At 44.5% G+C, this 16,861-nt stretch overlaps 1 protein-coding gene and 1 pseudogene across 2 annotated transcripts in view; one reads left to right on the top strand and one right to left on the bottom strand.

The window, feature by feature from the left end:
- Nucleotides 1–1,332: 1,332 nt before the first annotated feature.
- Nucleotides 1,333–16,861, top strand: part of LOC147625122 (crinkler effector protein 8-like) — a 33,389-nt gene continuing 17,860 nt past the window's right edge. The window contains exons 1-2 of one of the 2 annotated variants that reach the window (XM_086818398.1): nt 1,340–1,803; nt 1,889–2,186. Coding sequence is in view for 1 of the 2 variants with exons in the window: in XM_086818397.1 (XP_086674523.1) it covers nt 1,865–2,186 (322 nt within the window). In the remaining variant the exon portion in view is untranslated. Of the gene's footprint in view, nt 2,187–16,861 lie in introns of both variants that reach the window. The other variant, XM_086818397.1, reaches the window with a different exon arrangement.
- On the bottom strand, nt 3,444–6,275 carry LOC147625125 (uncharacterized; annotated as a pseudogene).

The raw sequence follows: 16,861 nt of genomic DNA, 5'->3' as shown, positions 1-16,861 counted from the left end.
CGAAAGACAGTCCTACTCTGACACAAATCAATATGTATCACTGGTAACCTTAGTCCTTAGAAGTTGTTTTCATAACTTGGTTGCTACTAACATATCGCTTACTAACTGCATTTCATACATTCATACTTTGGCTACGTATTATTAATCAAGTTGAAAACTATACTATAAAAGAAATATTTTTCTTGCCATTCAATGATTAATTAGTACAAAAAAAAGACCCAACTTTGAATTGCGAAAATGGGCTAGCTATAACAAGGGTGTCTATTTCTTTAAAATAGACAACATTGCCAAACATAACTAACCATCATCTTCTAACATTCATGAGACACTCATATTACTTACTTAAAGCAACCATTTTGTGGATACAGTTCTCTTCGCTTAATGTTGCATACCAGGATTATGCTAAGAATGTTTGCAGAATTCCCCAAGATCTTCATGTCTTCACCGAATCAAATCTCCCAGTACAATCACTTCAACATTCACCGGGTGCCTCATAATCACGCCCGAGGACAGTCGCTAGATTGGGAAGGGGGGAGTGTTTCAGGAAATACAGAACGTGAGCACATACGAAGCAAATATGGAGTATTCACGGGAGAATGCACTTAAAAAGCAATGCTACGGGAATAATTTGGAGCTATGAAGCAAGCAAATGGAAGAAAGTGAAGTAAGTGGAAGCAGAAGTGGGAACCAGTAACATGTGACCACCACGAAGCATGCAAGCAGTCAACGGGAGCAGTTGTGGGAAACGAGGCAATAAGTGAAGAATTAATTATTTTCCGCACCTATTGTTGTAAAAAGCCTCCCACACCTATTTTTATTAAAGCCCCCTTGTAATTATAAAACCCGTTTGTAATTGGGGTCATGGGCTTCCAACTTGTAAATAGAGCTCTTTACTAAGTATGAAACCATCTCTAAAAAAGCCCAAAGTATATAAGTCAATTTTTAGGTTTTTAAGAGAATCCATGATGAAACTTGCCAGGCAGAGCTATTGATGTTTGTTGGGCTACACCAAGGGGCAAACAAATCCATGCCAAGATTGCACAACAGGGTTGTTGCAGAACAACATTGTGTTGGGTACCGCTCTAATAATCATGTATGCCACGTATGGTGTTGTCTCACGGCGGGCAAACAAATCCATGATTAGATCGAAAGGTACGGGGTTGCAGAAGCGGGAGAACCCTCAGGTATTGTCTCCCTCTCTTGCTCTCCCTCTCTCTCGGGTCCACTACAAGAGCAGCCGACAAGGGCAAACAAATCCACGATGAGGTTGTAAGGTTGGGACGGATGCAAAAGTTTGTGCGAGGCAGTGCTCTATAAGTGGATATGTTGCCAAGTGCGAGGATATCTCAAGGCATAACATGTGCTTGTAGGGGCTGCTTTGCAGACGCAGCCAAGGGAAGGCCCCAGCTCTAATTTAGAAAATGGGCCTTGATTGCAAAGGAGGTGAACTTAGGATAAAGATAGGTCTTTCTTGTTGAATTTTGCGATGGATTTGCAGATTTAGCCTTATTTCCTTCCTACAAAAAATGCAATCTTTCTCTCTCCTCGTCTCTCTCTCTTTCCTTCCGTCTCTCTCTTCTTCCCTTCCTTTCTCTCTCCTTTCGAGCCCTCTCTCTCTCTCTTTCTCTCTCTCTCTCTCTCTCTGTGTGCAGACTTGTCTCTTATTTATTTAAGGGATTCCAAGATTTTGGTGCCCATGGATTTTATTGAACTCGGAGCCTGCGCACAGCGGGAAAGGTTTTGAGCAAAAGGTGGAGGAGGGAAAGTAAAGGCTCTGACCGCCGGAAAGGTTTTGAGCAAAAGGTAGGGAGAGGAACGGTGTGCTCAAAACTCCGTCCGTTCGCAGGGTGGTTTATCGAGTCTAATGGACGAGCTTCTGGACGTGCAGTGGGATTGCAACCTCTTCTACTGCGTCATACGGTCTGGAGAGGAGCTCGCTGCAAGCAAAGAAGCGGTGGAGAATCACCATTCTGCAGCATGCACGGGAGTGCCGGATGGGACAAGTCTGTCCGATGCAGCAAGCAAGGTCAAGGAAACATCTGGATTCACAAGAAGTGGCGACAAGATTTTTGGCCTTCGTCTTAACCCAGCTTCGTGGATTGATCTCACAAATGCTACCTATTCGATCAAGTGCAAGAAAGGCACGAATCTGCACTTCAAAGTTGTACCCGATCGGCAAGATGGAGGTAAATTTTTTTTATTTCCACCCCTGTTTCTGCTTCTACCCCATTATATCTGTTTATAGGGTCTGTTAAGATCTCCTGTGTTGTTCTCTAGTAGGGGATAGAGGTGATAGTCAAAAGGGAGAAGGGTGAAACCCCTCTGCATACCATGCTTTTGTTTGCCTAGTCTACCTAGCCTCCCCTTCCACCTTTGGAGGGGCCCAAAAAGACTCCTGTCAAGATTTTGGTCACTGATAGTGCAGGTGTGTGTGTGCACGTGTGTGTGTGTGTGGAAGAGGCCAACAAGAAGTCTATCAAGAGTTTGGTCAATGATAGAGCATGTATGTATGTGTGTTGTATGTTTGTGTGTATATTTACATACCCATATATGTGTATGTACATACATACATACATACATATGTAAACACATTCCTTGATTCTTCCCAAAAGTAAATTCAAATAAAATGGAATTAATTATTTTATTTAATCTTTGATGTTAAAATACAAAGCCTGGCGAGCTCTCATCGCAGATTGGTGGGCTGTCCTTTCAAGGACTGGGGCAATGCCTCGCTCTCCATCAGAGATGGCAATATAGAGGACATCTTGATCTAAGGCAAAGGCACCTTTATGCTTCTTCTGTCATCGGAGGACAATGCCTCCGGATTGATATATCCCATATGCAAAATAGAAGAAAGCAAGCTAGGGCTATGTCTTCTTCCTAGTGGTGTCTTCTCCCTCATCCCAGCAGCAGGTTCTGTTCAGCTTGGGCTTCTTAACAGGATTCAGTTGGATCCTGGTTTTGGGCTTCTTCAGTCGCCCCCCTACGGCATGCTTTTGGTTCAGTTGCCCCGAGGTTGCTGGGTGATTTTCAGATTGGTTTCTATCATTTCGCGGATGATTAGAGCCAAGGCTTCGGTACCACAGGAGATTATTCGAGCAGAGCTAGTTGCCCCTCCCCTGGTGGTCGAGGCACTTGATCATTCTCCTTTATGCACAGTTTATGGGACCTCCCCATTACCCCAATTCTCCTCACTTTAAATTTGACAGTTGAATGATGTTAAATTTGAATATGTTGTGTCACGTGTGTTTCGACTCTAGAATCCTAGATATGATCATCTATACCATCATGATCCATTATCTATTTAAGAGGACTCATTCCGAAGGCCCTAGACGAAAGTTATATATTTTTTAAAAATCACGTTTTTTATTTTGGCCCCTCAAAAAAGATGTCTAGCACGGGTATTATACTTTGTCGTCCCATCTCATACTTGGTTGCTATGGTTTGAATGTGAATTGAGAAAAAACAAAAGCTAAAGGATAAACCAGAAGAAGCAGAGCTATAGACAAAAAGCAATGTTGACAACCAAATTGGTGACTTACACAGGGCAATAAAAAACCCCATGTCATTTTAGAGGGTACTCTCCCATGACATGTAAACTGTGTAATAGGCAAATCCCGAGCACTGTATCAAATGCTTTGCGGAAGTCCACAAAGTAATAACAAATGTTCCTCTTGTTAGGGTATTTTCGGTTATTGCTCATGAGCTATGTTTAATTTTTTATGATGTATCCATCTTATTTCTGCATGTGTGTCATCGTTAGGGGCGCAAGTTTTGAAGGGATATAGTCGGGTTTCTGCTGACCATGGGCTTAAGGATTCTGTCATCACTGCCTAATTGGGAAAAGAGCTTTTACGGACCATAGGCTCAAAGGATTTTGTCCTTACTCTCTAATTGGTAAAAAGCCTTTTATTGAGCATACACCAAAGGGATGTCATTATTGTCTTGGTGAAACCCTAGAGCGACATACTCGCAGCATCCAGAACACAGCCTAGAGCTGAGAGGCACACAGAGGGATAGTGAAAAAGGCTAGGACAGGTTAAGGGGAGAGAGAGTGCGATGGCTGTTCTGCAAGAGAAAAAGGGCGTGATGGTAGGAGATAGAGTGAAAGAGCACACAATGGGTAGAGGGCTGCCAGAAAACTTTTGTAGGCAGGAAAACGCTAGTCCAAAGAGGGGGACGTCTACTGAAAACGCAAGCAGAGGGAGAGAGGAGAAGACTCTGTTGTTAGAGCCTCTCTATTGCTTGGCTGCAAATCCGTTCACAAACACTGATGTAGAAAAAAGAAGTTGGGGAGGGGAGGTTGCTCTTATATAGCAGCTCTCCCCACGCCGTATCAAAAAGCCCACGACTGTAAAAGTTGGGCAGATGCGCAACACACACACACGTAGAGAGAGAAAACGTAGAGAGTTGGTGAAAGAGAGAGTGCGCAGAGAATGAAGATGATGACCAAATGCTTGACAGATTAGCAATGATGTTCACAATGGAGAAATACAAAGGGGAGCAAGGTGTTTAAACTCCATCGTAACACACTCTGAGTGGCCAGGGCATGCCAACCCTGCCTCTGATGTACCCCATTTCTTCAGCTTTAATGCCCCGTTTAATAGCCAATTTTGGTGAGATAAAGTTCACTTTTGCACCTGGGTCAAAGAAAATGAGTGTCCTAACTTTACCCCACACTTTGCATAATTCACTCGCATCCGAAGTTGGCTTATCACCCACCATGTTTGGCACTAAACGGGCCGTGGTTTGGGCTTTTTCCCTTTCCTGTTGTCCTTAGAATCAGCTGGCCTCTTTTTCTCAGGACAATCTGCAGCATAATGGCCAGGATGATCTCATATAAAGCATTTGTTCTCAGCCATTAAAGTCTTCTTCTACTCAAATGATTTGCGTACAAAAGACTTCCTTTTGTTCTTCTTAGCTTGTCCTTCAGACTTATTGGCTGAGTCCTTATCTTTACCTGCTCTTTCGGGCCACTATGATGCTTGGGGAGTCGCTTTAACAAAGGACTTCTTTGCTGAATTTTTCTTCACTTGACTCCCTTTCTCGCTGCCCTAGAATCCATTGTCTTCGCCTTTCAACAAAGCATTCCCTCCATAAGCTGAGTGAGGGTAGCCACTTTGTTCTTCGTACAGTAATTCCTGAGCCCTTTAAGCATCCCACAACAATACTTCTCAATCTGCTGTGTCAACCTATAAGAAGTCACTGAAAGCAACGCTTTACAAAACTTCTTATTGTACTCCTCTAGGTTCTTGCATGTAGCTGCATTAAGTTGGTGCCAATCCGACATAACCTCAACTTCAAACTCATTTGATAGCCACGCAGATGCAAACATTTGCTTGAAGTATATCCATGTGGCAGGTGCTTGTCCTTGCATCAACAGCGTCGCCCACCATGTACGCGCATTTCCTTTCAAGAAGGTGATAGCCTTTTTGACCTTTGAAGCTTCAGTAAAATTTTCCCTTGAATATGCACTATCAAACTATTGGAGGAAAGCTAAAGCCTTTGTCTTGTCTTCAAAGCCACTGAAAGTGTCAAACTTCACAGCTGCACCTCCTTCTTTGTATGGTTTTGGCTTTTCAAACACTCCCAAATTGTCATAAGGAAGCGTCTGCAACATGGGCACTGTAATAGGAACCATCGGCGCTCCTTGACTATTGACACTTTGAGCTAATGGTGCCATATTTGACTGCTGTCCGGAAATACCAGCCATGCCAAGATTGCTCGAATTGCATTGAAAACCTTGCTGCATGCCAATACTACCATTCATGGGGTTTGGCATCATGCCTTGCATGCCCCCAAACACTGTTCCTGGCATATATTGCTGATTTCCAAGCGCATAACCAGCCATGCTTTGGAACACAGATCCGCCCCCAAAATACCTAGGATGTACCGTGGGTGGTGGAAAAACCTGATGCATAGCCTGGAAACTAGTTCCCTACCCATATAATCCAGCATTAAGACCCTGAAAGGTGGTAGACTGAACTGGCACAACCTGTGGAATAGGCATCCATCCTCACCACCTTTTCATCAACAGAAGGTGTCACTTTTTCAATGTACTTGGCATTTTCTAAATAATAGAAACACTTTTTGCCCCTATTTGTGTCTCAATATAATGTGAGTAAACAATTTAAGGGATGTAAGTGTTAGGGTTTCACTTGATGGATCTACGAGAACCAAGTGTGTGCACTTGATGGATCTACGAGAACTAAGTGTGTGTCTAAGGGTGTGTGCTTCAATGTGAAGCCAGACACTAGCTTGGACAAGAGGTCCATTTACGGTACTCGCGTAACCCGTAAATGGGACTTAGCCGCATTTGCTGGATCTACGAGAACTAAATGCTAGTACTTAGCATTTGATGGATCTACGAGAGCCAAATGCTAAGCAGGCAAACACAATAGATGAGATGGGACTTTATCCACAAGCAGTGCATTCATCCATGCTTGTTAATGACATGCATTGATTGCTGATTTTTATGCTTGTAAATGCATGACATGACCTTTGTAAAGCTTTGTGTGTTCGGGGACGCCTGGACATTAACACAAAAGCTAGTATGAATGAGTGTATGTTTTAGTTTCATTGTAAATGATTTTTGTAGGGTTTTGTGGAGCATGGGAACACACCCTAAGGCCATTGGGTCCAAACTCTTGGAGATGGGCAGCTGGGCACCTCACAAAATTTAGCAAATAAAGTGTGGAACAAAGGGTCAAAGTGGGCAATGGTGGGAAATGACTCCATCTTTTGAAAAATCGATTTTTGCAAAAGAAGAAGCATGTGCCAGTTAACTCCAACAACTAACTTAGTTAACTCACCAACTCACTCAAGCTTTCCTTCATGCAAGTGGAGTGTACTCCCTCTCTCCCTCTTTGTCATGTGCCAAACTTCTTTGGACATGGACATTATCCACCGCAGTGGAGAGCCCAGTGGAGAGCTCGCAGCATCGCAGAAAAAGTCCCAATTTTGGGCAAATTTTCCCAGTTTCGAATGAAGCCTAGAATTGCATATTTATTAATTAAATGAAGTCGTGTGCACTTATGTGGCCGACCAGCTTCATAAGGAGGTATTTATATGCAAGCTAGGCGTCATTCTTCATCATTCTGCGCTCTTGCCATAGGGCTGAGCCAGGGTCAAGATAGGGTCCTTAGGGCCATGATCAGAGTACAGCCTTGTACTAATCCCCTTGTACATAGTAATGAAGGAAAACCTCAGCCTCAGCGTTCTCTCTCTTGCGTTTATGTGCTTACAGTGCAGGTACTCCCAATTCCAGACCAAATACAACATTGCTTCCGCTGCACATTACATTGGTATCAGAGCTCCGGATCGAGCCTTGGGGAGCACCAGCTAATTCAGCATGAAAGGGTCCAGATTCAGATCTGCGTTTCAGTTCTGCAGCAGTCAAATCTGCGTTTTCAGGCCATTACAGCAGCAACTTTCAGCATTCAGATCTGCGTTTCAGCCAGCACGGCTGCAGATCAGATCTGCGTTTCCAGGCAGCAGTACAGACGGCAGGGCAGCAGATCAGACCTGCGTTTTCAGGTCAGCAGGGCAGCAGATCAGACCTGCGTTTTCAGGTCAGCAAAGCAGCAGCCAGCATTTGCGTTTTTGCAGATGCATCAGCCAGCAAGTTTTGCACATCAGTGTTGGAGCAGGAGTGGCAAATCAGTGTTGTTTCAGCCAGCAAGCCTGCAATTTCAGCCAGCACAAGAGCAGATAGAGCTACAGCAGTACCCATCATTGAAGAACAAGTAGCAGCCGATTTGCATTTGCGAGTTGTTTGCCGACATCTATTGCCATCAGAGGGCTGTTTTCAGCATATACCTCTACATCTGTTCGGTTCAGCCTATCAGTTGGGAGTTTTCACACGGAGGTTTTCTACCACATCGCGTCTGCACATTCCCCCATCGCAGTCAGCACATCGGGAGGAGTCTCAATCGTGGAGCACCCATATTCAGTGGCTGTCCGACACATTCAGCAGTTCATTTCCTCGGCAATCGTCAGTACTTTGCATATTTTGGAGGAGGGCACTACATCAGCAGATTGGCCATACTCCTAGGCTGTGTTTCTTCCATCAGTAGCAGTAGCAGTAGCAGCAGCAGAGGAAGTCTACGTTCGCGGTCGAGGGCCGGGATCTACTCCGATTGGCCAGTCAGGGGCCGACTGTGGGGGAAAGTCCAGGACGGACCAGGATACCACAATCGACTGTGGGGACTGTCGAGGACAGGCCAGGATACCATAGTCACGGTGGGGGACTGTCAAGGACTGACCAAGATACCACATTTGGGAGGCTCAGACACAGGGAGCAGATCCAATTTACCTCAAGGACCAAGAGCAGGGGATTTCCAGTATCCCAGGGACCAGCAGTCAGAGGACCATTTTGGAGGTGAAGAAAACATTTTGATCAGACAGATGCTGCAATCTTTTCTTCAAGATTAGTCGGGGGGGATGTCATGTGCCAAACTTCTTTGGACATGGACATTATCCACCGCAGTGGAGAGCCCAGTGGAGAGCTCGCAGCATCGCAGAAAAAGTCCCAATTTTGGGCAAATTTTCCCAGTTTCGAATGAAGCCTAGAATCGCATATTTATTAATTAAATGAAGTCGTGGGCACTTATGTGGCCGACCAGCTTCATAAGGAGGTATTTATATGCAAGCTAGGCGTCATTCTTCATCATTCTGCGCTCTTGCCATAGGGCTGAGCCAGGGTCAAGATAGGGTCCTTAGGGCCATGATCAGAGTACAGCCTTGTACTAATCCCCTTGTACATAGTAATGAAGGAAAAGCTTCAGCCTCAGTGTTCTCTCTCTTGCGTTTATGTGCTTACAGTGCAGGTACTCCCAATTCCAGACCAAATACAACATTGCTTCCGCTGCACATTACACTCTTCATGCAAAAAGGCGCATTTTTGAAGAGATCTCTCTCTTGCATGCTCCACCCACTTGCTCATCTATTTAAAGGTACCATGCGTCCCTCATTCACACACTCTCTCATGCACAAGCTAGCCTTCAAGCTCCCATGGAAGCTTGATCTTCATCTTCACCAATTAGGGTTAGGGTTTCGGGTGTCAAAATTAGGGTTTGCAGCATGGAAAACCAGCTATGGTTTTAGGCTCAAATCAGCCCTAAACTCAGCCCTAATTCAGCTCCATTTTCAGCCCAAATCAGCCTCCAAAACAGCCCTGTTTTCAGCTCTAAAACAGCTCCAATTCAGCCCTGATTTCAGCCCCAATTCAGCCCTGATTTCAGCCCCAATTGAGCCCTGATTTGAGCTCCATTTCAGCCCTGATTTCAGCCCTAAATCAGCCCCTAATGGCCCTCAAGTTTGGGGATTTTGAAGCTCTCTCAAGGAGGTTTGAAGAGGTGGACATTCAAGGCTTCAACGGAGAGGAGACGGATTGAAGACGAAGACTTGAATCAAGTGCTGGGCATTTGGTTCTATGCTTGCTAAGCAGGAGGAGTGAGTGCTGGGCATTCAACTCTTGCAAAGGCAATAGAGGTGCTGGGCACCACTCAACCAAGTATTAGCTAGGCTATGCGCTTGGTTTAGTTGTTTTTTTTCATTCATTGTGGATAGAGTGAAAGAGTGGCTGGGCCATCTTCCCCGTCTTTGTGCTTGTAATATCTCTTCCCCTTTAATATTATCATATCTAAAGGGGGGGGGACCAGCCCATCTTCTGGTCCCTAGTGCCGTCTCATTATCTCTCAACTCTCTAATCTCTTTATGTTTATTCATCATACTCTCTTATTACTCTTAAAATGAAAGTGATTTCTTTATTGGCACGTGCCCGACTGTGACAGTGGTATCAGAGCTAAGGTTCTTCTTCTTCTTCCTCAAGGAGAAGACGATCTCTAAGAAATCACAAGGTAAGATCTTTTACGATCTTGAGTAGTTGCAAGGAGTCATTATCCGCCACACCGTGATCTTTGATTAAGCCAGGGTAACCCTCGTCTTAATTTTGCACCCTTACGGGGGGTATCATTGATTTTAGCAAAATTGAGCGTGTTTGGAAAGACCCACCGGCGTCAGGCTCTCACATAGTGGTGGCACTGTTGTACCCTTGTCTACCTATATCGTAATCGAACTAATCGAGTATTTCGAAGGGCACGAAAGGAGCATCCTTGAAGACATTGAAGATGGCTGCGAATCCAAACTATGAAGCAGAAGTTCATGCACTCCGTGAAGAGCTAGGAGCGATACGGGGTATCCTCGCTATGCCGGAGGTGCATGATGCAGTCCAGGGAGTGCGCAAAGGAAAACGCAAGGAGGAAGTAGTGGCTGGGCCAATGCTTTCCCCTTCCTATGAAGAAGGGCTGGTATTTCAAGGGGAGGGAAACGAACATCCAAGGCGAAAGGCTGAGCGGTTGGCACGTACTTATGCCACACCGGAATATATGTCACTTTTCCATTGTATTGGCATTTTTCTAAATAATAGAAACACTTTTTGCCTCTATTTTGTGTGTCTATAAATATGAGTAACAATTTAGGGATGTAAGTGTTAAAGTTTCACTTGATGGATCTACGAGAACCAAGTGTAGGCACTTGATGGATCTACGAGAGCCAAGTGTGTGTCTAAGGGTGTGTGCTTCAATGTGAAGCCAGACACCAGCTTGGACAAGTAGTCCATTTACGGTACTCGCGTAACCCGTAAATGGTACTTAGGCGCGTTTGATGGATCTACGAGAACCAAATGCTAGTACTTAGCATTTGATGGATCTACGAGAGCCAAATGCTAAGCAGGCAAGCACAATAGATGAGATGGGACTTTATCCACAAGCAGTGCATTCATCCATGCCTGCTTATGACATGCATTGATTGCTGATTTTTATGCTTGTAAATGCATGACATGACCTTTGTACAAGCTTTGTGTGTCCGGGGACGCCTTGACATAAGCACAAAGCTAGTGTGAATGTGTGGATACTTTAATTTCACTATGAATGAATTTTTGTAGGTACCTTAGAGCATGGGAACACCCTCTAAGAACTATTTGGTCCAATCTTTGAAGCGGGGCAGCTAGGCACTTTAAAGAAAATAGCATTAAAGTGTGGAGCACAAAGGGCAAAGTGGCCAATGTGTGGGAAATGGCGCATTTTTGAAGTGATCCTCTCCTTGCATGCTTCACCCACTTGCTTAGCTATTTAAAGGCCCCTTTGGCTCTTCATTCACACACTCTCTCAATTTCCCAAGCTTCCATGGAAGCTTGATCATCATCTTCCCAAAGTTAGGGTTAGGGTTAGGGTTTATGAACTCCTATTTTCAGCCCTAATTTAAGCTTCAATTCAGCCCTGTTTTGAGCACCAAATCAGCCCTGATTTTAGGTGCAATTCAGCCCTAAATTCAGCCCTGTTTTCAGCTCCAAAACAGCCCCATTTTCAGCCCAAATCAGTCCCCAAAACAGCCCTGTTTTCAGCTCCAAAACAGTCCCTTTTTCAGCTCAAATCAGCCCCCAAAACAGCCCCTAAAGGCCCTCAAGTTTGGGGCTTTGGAAGCTCTTACAAAGAGGATTGAAGAGGTGGACGTTCGAGGCTTCAACGGAGAAGAGACGGACTAAAGACCAAGATTTGAATCAAGTGCTGGGCGCTTGGTTCTATGCTTGCCTAGCAAGAGGATTGAGTGCTGGGCATTCAACTTTTGCAAAGGCAAAAGAGGTGCTGGGCACCACTCGACCAAGTCATAGCTAGGCTATGCACTTGGTTTAGCTGTTTTCGTTCTATTGGATAGAGTGGAAGAGTGGCTGGGCCATCTTCCCTGTCTATGTGCTTGTAAAATCTTTCCCCTTTAATATTATCATATCGAAAGGGGGGGGACCAGCCCATCTTCTGGTCCCTAGTGCTGTCTCATTCTCTCTCAACTCTCTCCATTCTCTTTATGTTATCTCATCATACTCTCTTATTTATCTTAAAATGGAAGTGATTTCTATAATGGCACGCGACCGTCTGTGACAGTGGTATCAGAGCAAAGGTTCTTCTTCTTCTTCCTCAAGGAGAAGGCGATCCCCAAGAAATCACAAGGTAAGATCTTTTACGATCTTGAGTAGTTGCAAGGAGTCATTATCCCCCACACCGTGATCTTTGATTAGCCAAGGTAACCCTCGACTTAATTTTGCACCCTTACGAGGGGTATCTGTGATTTTAGAAAAATTGAGCGTGTTTGGAAAGACCCACCGGCGTCAGGCTCTCACATAGTGGTGGCACTGTTGTACCCTTGACTATCTTGATCGTGTTAGAGAGAATCAAGTGTTTCGAAGGGTAGGAGAGCATGGATTCTACAAGTAACAATGAAGCTGAATTTCTTTCTTTGAAGAGAGAGGTAGCAGAACTGAAAGCTTTGCTTTCTATCCCAGCAGTCAAGGCCACGTTGGAAGGCCTTAGTAAGCAAGGAGAAAGGATGGAGCAGGACCAACCGATTGGTTTCCCAAGACAAGAAGGTCCATCCAAGATTCATGAAGGATATGAGGAGAATCCACGAGTACGTGCGGAATCAATGGTACGTACTTATGGAACTGATCGTTCAAGCAGCCCCTCCTACTCACCAAATTTCTCTTCAAGCCCTACTTCTTCTCCTCATCGAGAAGGGTGTTCTAGGCAACCTTTCAAACTCCCTTCTCCTCATCGAGAAGGGCGTTCTAGGCAACCTTTCAAACGCCATCATTCAAGAAGACATGCCGCGTAAGAGACATCGTTCTCCTTCCTCTTCCTCTTCTTCATCAAGGGAGAGATCCTCCAAGAAGCAAAGAATTTTCAAAGCTGGGGATAAGGACATCAAATTTGAAACCTATAATTGAAAGAGGGATGTCAACAAAGCCCTCTCTTTCATTCGACAATTTGATGTAGCTTTCGCGGAGGAAGACTTCACTGAGAAGTCTAAATTAAGACATGTGGGCATGTATCTCAGGAAAATGGCTTGTGATTGGTGGCTTATGAAGATTTTGGAGAAGAAGCAAGCAAGAAATTGGAAGGAGTTTAGAAAGCAATTCTTCAAACAATTTCTTCCTCCTGATTTCAAGAAAGATGTGCAAATGGAGTGGGATTGGATTCACCAAAAAGAGGATGAAAGTGTCTCATCCTATGTGGATGAGTTTTGGGCAACTCTTTTGAAGGTTACTCCTTTTCTCTCCATTTCAGAGGAGGAGAAAATGCGCAAGTTTGAATCGGGACTGCATGCCCCGATCCAAAGGAGCTTAAAGGTTTACCCCAATAAGACCCTTTGTCGCATGATAGAATCCGCCATGGTAGCGGAACACTTGCATGTCAAAAGTATAGAAGTTTCAGTTGAGGGCAACTGAATAAAAGTGGGGGGAAATGTCACTTTTCCATTGTATTGGCATTTTTCTAAATAATAGAAACACTTTTTGCCTCTATTTTGTGTCTCTATAAATATGAGTAACAATTTAGGGATGTAAGTGTTAAAGTTTCACTTGATGGATCTACGAGAACCAAGTGTAGGCACTTGATGGATCTAGCTTGGACAAGTAGTCCATTTACGGTACTCGCGTAACCCGTAAATGGTACTTAGTCGCGTTTGATGGATCTACGAGAACCAAATGCTAGTACTTAGCATTTGATGGATCTACGAAAGCCAAATGCTCAGCAGGCAAGCACAATAGATGAGATGGGACTTTATCCACAAGCAGTGCATTCATCCATGCCTGCTTATGACATGCATTGATTGCTGATTTTTATGCTTGTAAATGCATGACATGACCTTTGTACAAGCTTTGTGTGTCCGGGGACGCCTTGACATAAGCACAAAGCTAGTGTGAATGTGTGGATACTTTAATTTCACTATGAATGAATTTTTGTAGGTACCTTAGAGCATGGGAACACCCTCTAAGAACTATTTGGTCCAATCTTTGAAGCGGGGCAGCTAGGCACTTTAAAGAAAATAGCATTAAAGTGTGGAGCACAAAGGGCAAAGTGGCCAATGTGTGGGAAAGGACTCTTACATTTAAAAAATCGATTTTTGAAAGAGAAGAAGCATGAGCTAGTTTACTCAACAAACCACTCAAGTTTGTGCCAGTTAACTCAACTACCAACTCAAGCAAACTCAACCACCACTCAAGCCAACACTTCATGCAAGTGGAGTCTTCTCTCTCTCTCTCCTCCATGCATGAAATGGCGCATTTTTGAAGTGATCCTCTCCTTGCATGCTTCACCCACTTGCTTAGCTATTTAAAGGCCCCTTTGGCTCTTCATTCACACACTCTCTCAATTTCCCAAGCTTCCATGGAAGCTTGATCATCATCTTCCCAAAGTTAGGGTTAGGGTTAGGGTTTATGAACTCCTATTTTCAGCCCTAATTTAAGCTTCAATTCAGCCCTGTTTTGAGCACCAAATCAGCCCTGATTTTAGGTGCAATTCAGCCCTGTTTTCAGCTCCAAAACAGCCCCATTTTCAGCCCAAATCAGTCCCCAAAACAGCCCTGTTTTCAGCTCCAAAACAGTCCCTTTTTCAGCTCAAATCAGTCCCCAAAACAGCCCCTAAAGGCCCTCAAGTTTGGGGCTTTGGAAGCTCTTACAAAGAGGATTGAAGAGGTGGACGTTCGAGGCTTCAACGGAGAAGAGACGGACTAAAGACGAAGATTTGAATCAAGTGCTGGGCGGTTGGTTCTATGCTTGCCTAGCAAGAGGATTGAGTGCTGGGCATTCAACTTTTGCAAAGGCAAAAGAGGTGCTGGGCACCACTCGACCAAGTCATAGCTAGGCTATGCACTTGGTTTAGCTGTTTTCGTTCTATTGGATAGAGTGGAAGAGTGGCTGGGCCATCTTCCCTGTCTAGTGCGGAAGGAAAGTATGCACGCAAGAAGTTGACGCAGGAGAAAGAAACGCAAGAGAGAGGAGAGAGTGACGACGAAGGCTTTAATTATATTAGCAATGAAGTAGTGTATTACAAAGGTTGACGTGGGAGCATTTAAATAGTCTCTCAAGAAGAAGGCCGACTCACTAAGCTAGAAGACATTAATTTGTTGAATAAAATGTCCTTAACTAAGCGAAGGAGTCTGAGAAACCTGCTCTTTAACAGTTTCTTTGGTTGCCATGCTTTAGATGTGCTCTGAGGAGTCTGAGAAACCTGTTTCTTGAACGGCTTCTTTGTTGAAATTTTCTCAGATTTTTCCTCTTGCATGCTGCCCCCAAAACCACTCGATTGTCAGAGCAACAAGGCATTACCTGTGGTGGCAGTTTCAATCAGTTGGGTCAAAGTAGTCACTTTAGTCTTTGTACAATAATTGCACAGTTCTTTAGGAAGCCCACAACAGTATTTCTCTATCTGCTCAATTAACGGCACAAATCTGTAAGAAGTAACGGGGAGCAAAGCCGCCCAAAACTTCTTGTTATAATCTTTCAGATCCTTGCATTTAGTCGCATCCAAATTGTGCCAAGCTGACATAACATCAACCGCAAACTCATTGGTCAACCAAGCAGAAGCAAATACTTGCTTAAAATAAGTCCAAGTGGCTGGAGCTTAACCTTGCATCAACAATGTACTCCACCATTGACTAGCATTTCCCTTTAGGAAAGTGGGAGCTTTTCGGACTTCTTTTTCATGTTAATTCAGCATGATTAGTGTTACATTCCCGTAACGCCGCTACGGGCGTTACCACGAGAGGGGACGGCCTCTGGGGTCCATAGGGTATGTCTGAAGCATAGGGATAGTGATAGGTGGCATAGGAGTTGTCAAACCACTGACTTAAAGGGCTTGTAGACGTAATACCTGCTTGTTGATTTTGATCATGCCTATATTGCCATACATGGGGTTTGGCATCCAACTTTGTGCATCCCCAAACACTCTTCCTGGTGTATAAATTTGGTTTCCAGGCGCGTAACCAGCCATGCTTTGAAATACAGATCCACCTCCAAAGTACCGAGGATGTACATAGGTTGGTGGGAGAAACTGTTGCATTGCTTGATAACTACTTCCTTGTCCATTTGAGCCAACATTTGGTTATTGCAAAGTGGTGGGCTGAACTGGCAAAGCCTGTGAAATTGGCGTTTCAGCCACTTGTTCCTCGACATTAGGAAGCACTCTTGGAGTCTCCATTGACTCTGCAAGCCTTGGCGTTTCCATTGAATCCGCAGCATACTTGCCTTCCCTTTGGACCTCTACTGGATCCGGAATTTGAATAGGTTGCCCAACTTGCTGTGATACCTTAGGTGGTTGTAGAAAGGTTAAAAATCTGGGGTCCTGCATTACCTGTGTGAACATACAGTCTCACAGCAGCAACTAGCTAGGTCTTAAATGAATCATCATCATCCAGCTGTCCTTGACGCATAACCATATCAGGAGGAGGAACACATACAGGTGGTTGGGAAGACTCACCTACTTCTTGGATCATAGGGATCTCCTAGCTCTCCTGAGCTGGTGATCCTGTCTCTCTACTTGCAAATCTCTGAATTTTCACCCACAACAGACCTAGGCTCACTTCTTAAGGAAAAAGTGATTGTAGTCCCGGCAAGGCAACCAATGAAACCGGTCTATGATCACATAAAGCAGTGGTTCCTTAACAAAATACCTGGTCTTTTAATTACACAGAGGACAATTTTCGCTTCCTCACTCAACACCAGATTGGCCCCGAAGTCCGGCGCCCCTTTCGGTGTTTATTTTCAATTCAAAAGAGGAAAAAGTTACAATTCATATATCCTAGGATCAAGACCTAAACCCTGTCATTTAGTGTCAAAGTGGGCAGCGGAAGGTGACACACATGGACAGCAAAGAACAAACGCAAGAGTGAGAGAGAGACACAGAGATTGCTTGGAAGGAGCGGGCTGCTCCAGTATATTACTTAGCACTTGCAATACTTGAAGGGGGATACAACGCCTTCGTTGGGCAGCAAGGGCTTGACGAGCTACTCCACTATCGCTGTGGATCTT

Source organism: Cibotium barometz, chromosome 24, assembly GCF_041138505.1.
Source record: "Cibotium barometz isolate CiBa-2024 chromosome 24, ASM4113850v1, whole genome shotgun sequence".
NCBI classification, from domain to species: Eukaryota; Viridiplantae; Streptophyta; class Polypodiopsida; order Cyatheales; family Cibotiaceae; genus Cibotium; species Cibotium barometz.
Note: the sequence above shows the minus strand (reverse complement) of the source record. Positions and strands in the feature narration are given on the sequence as shown.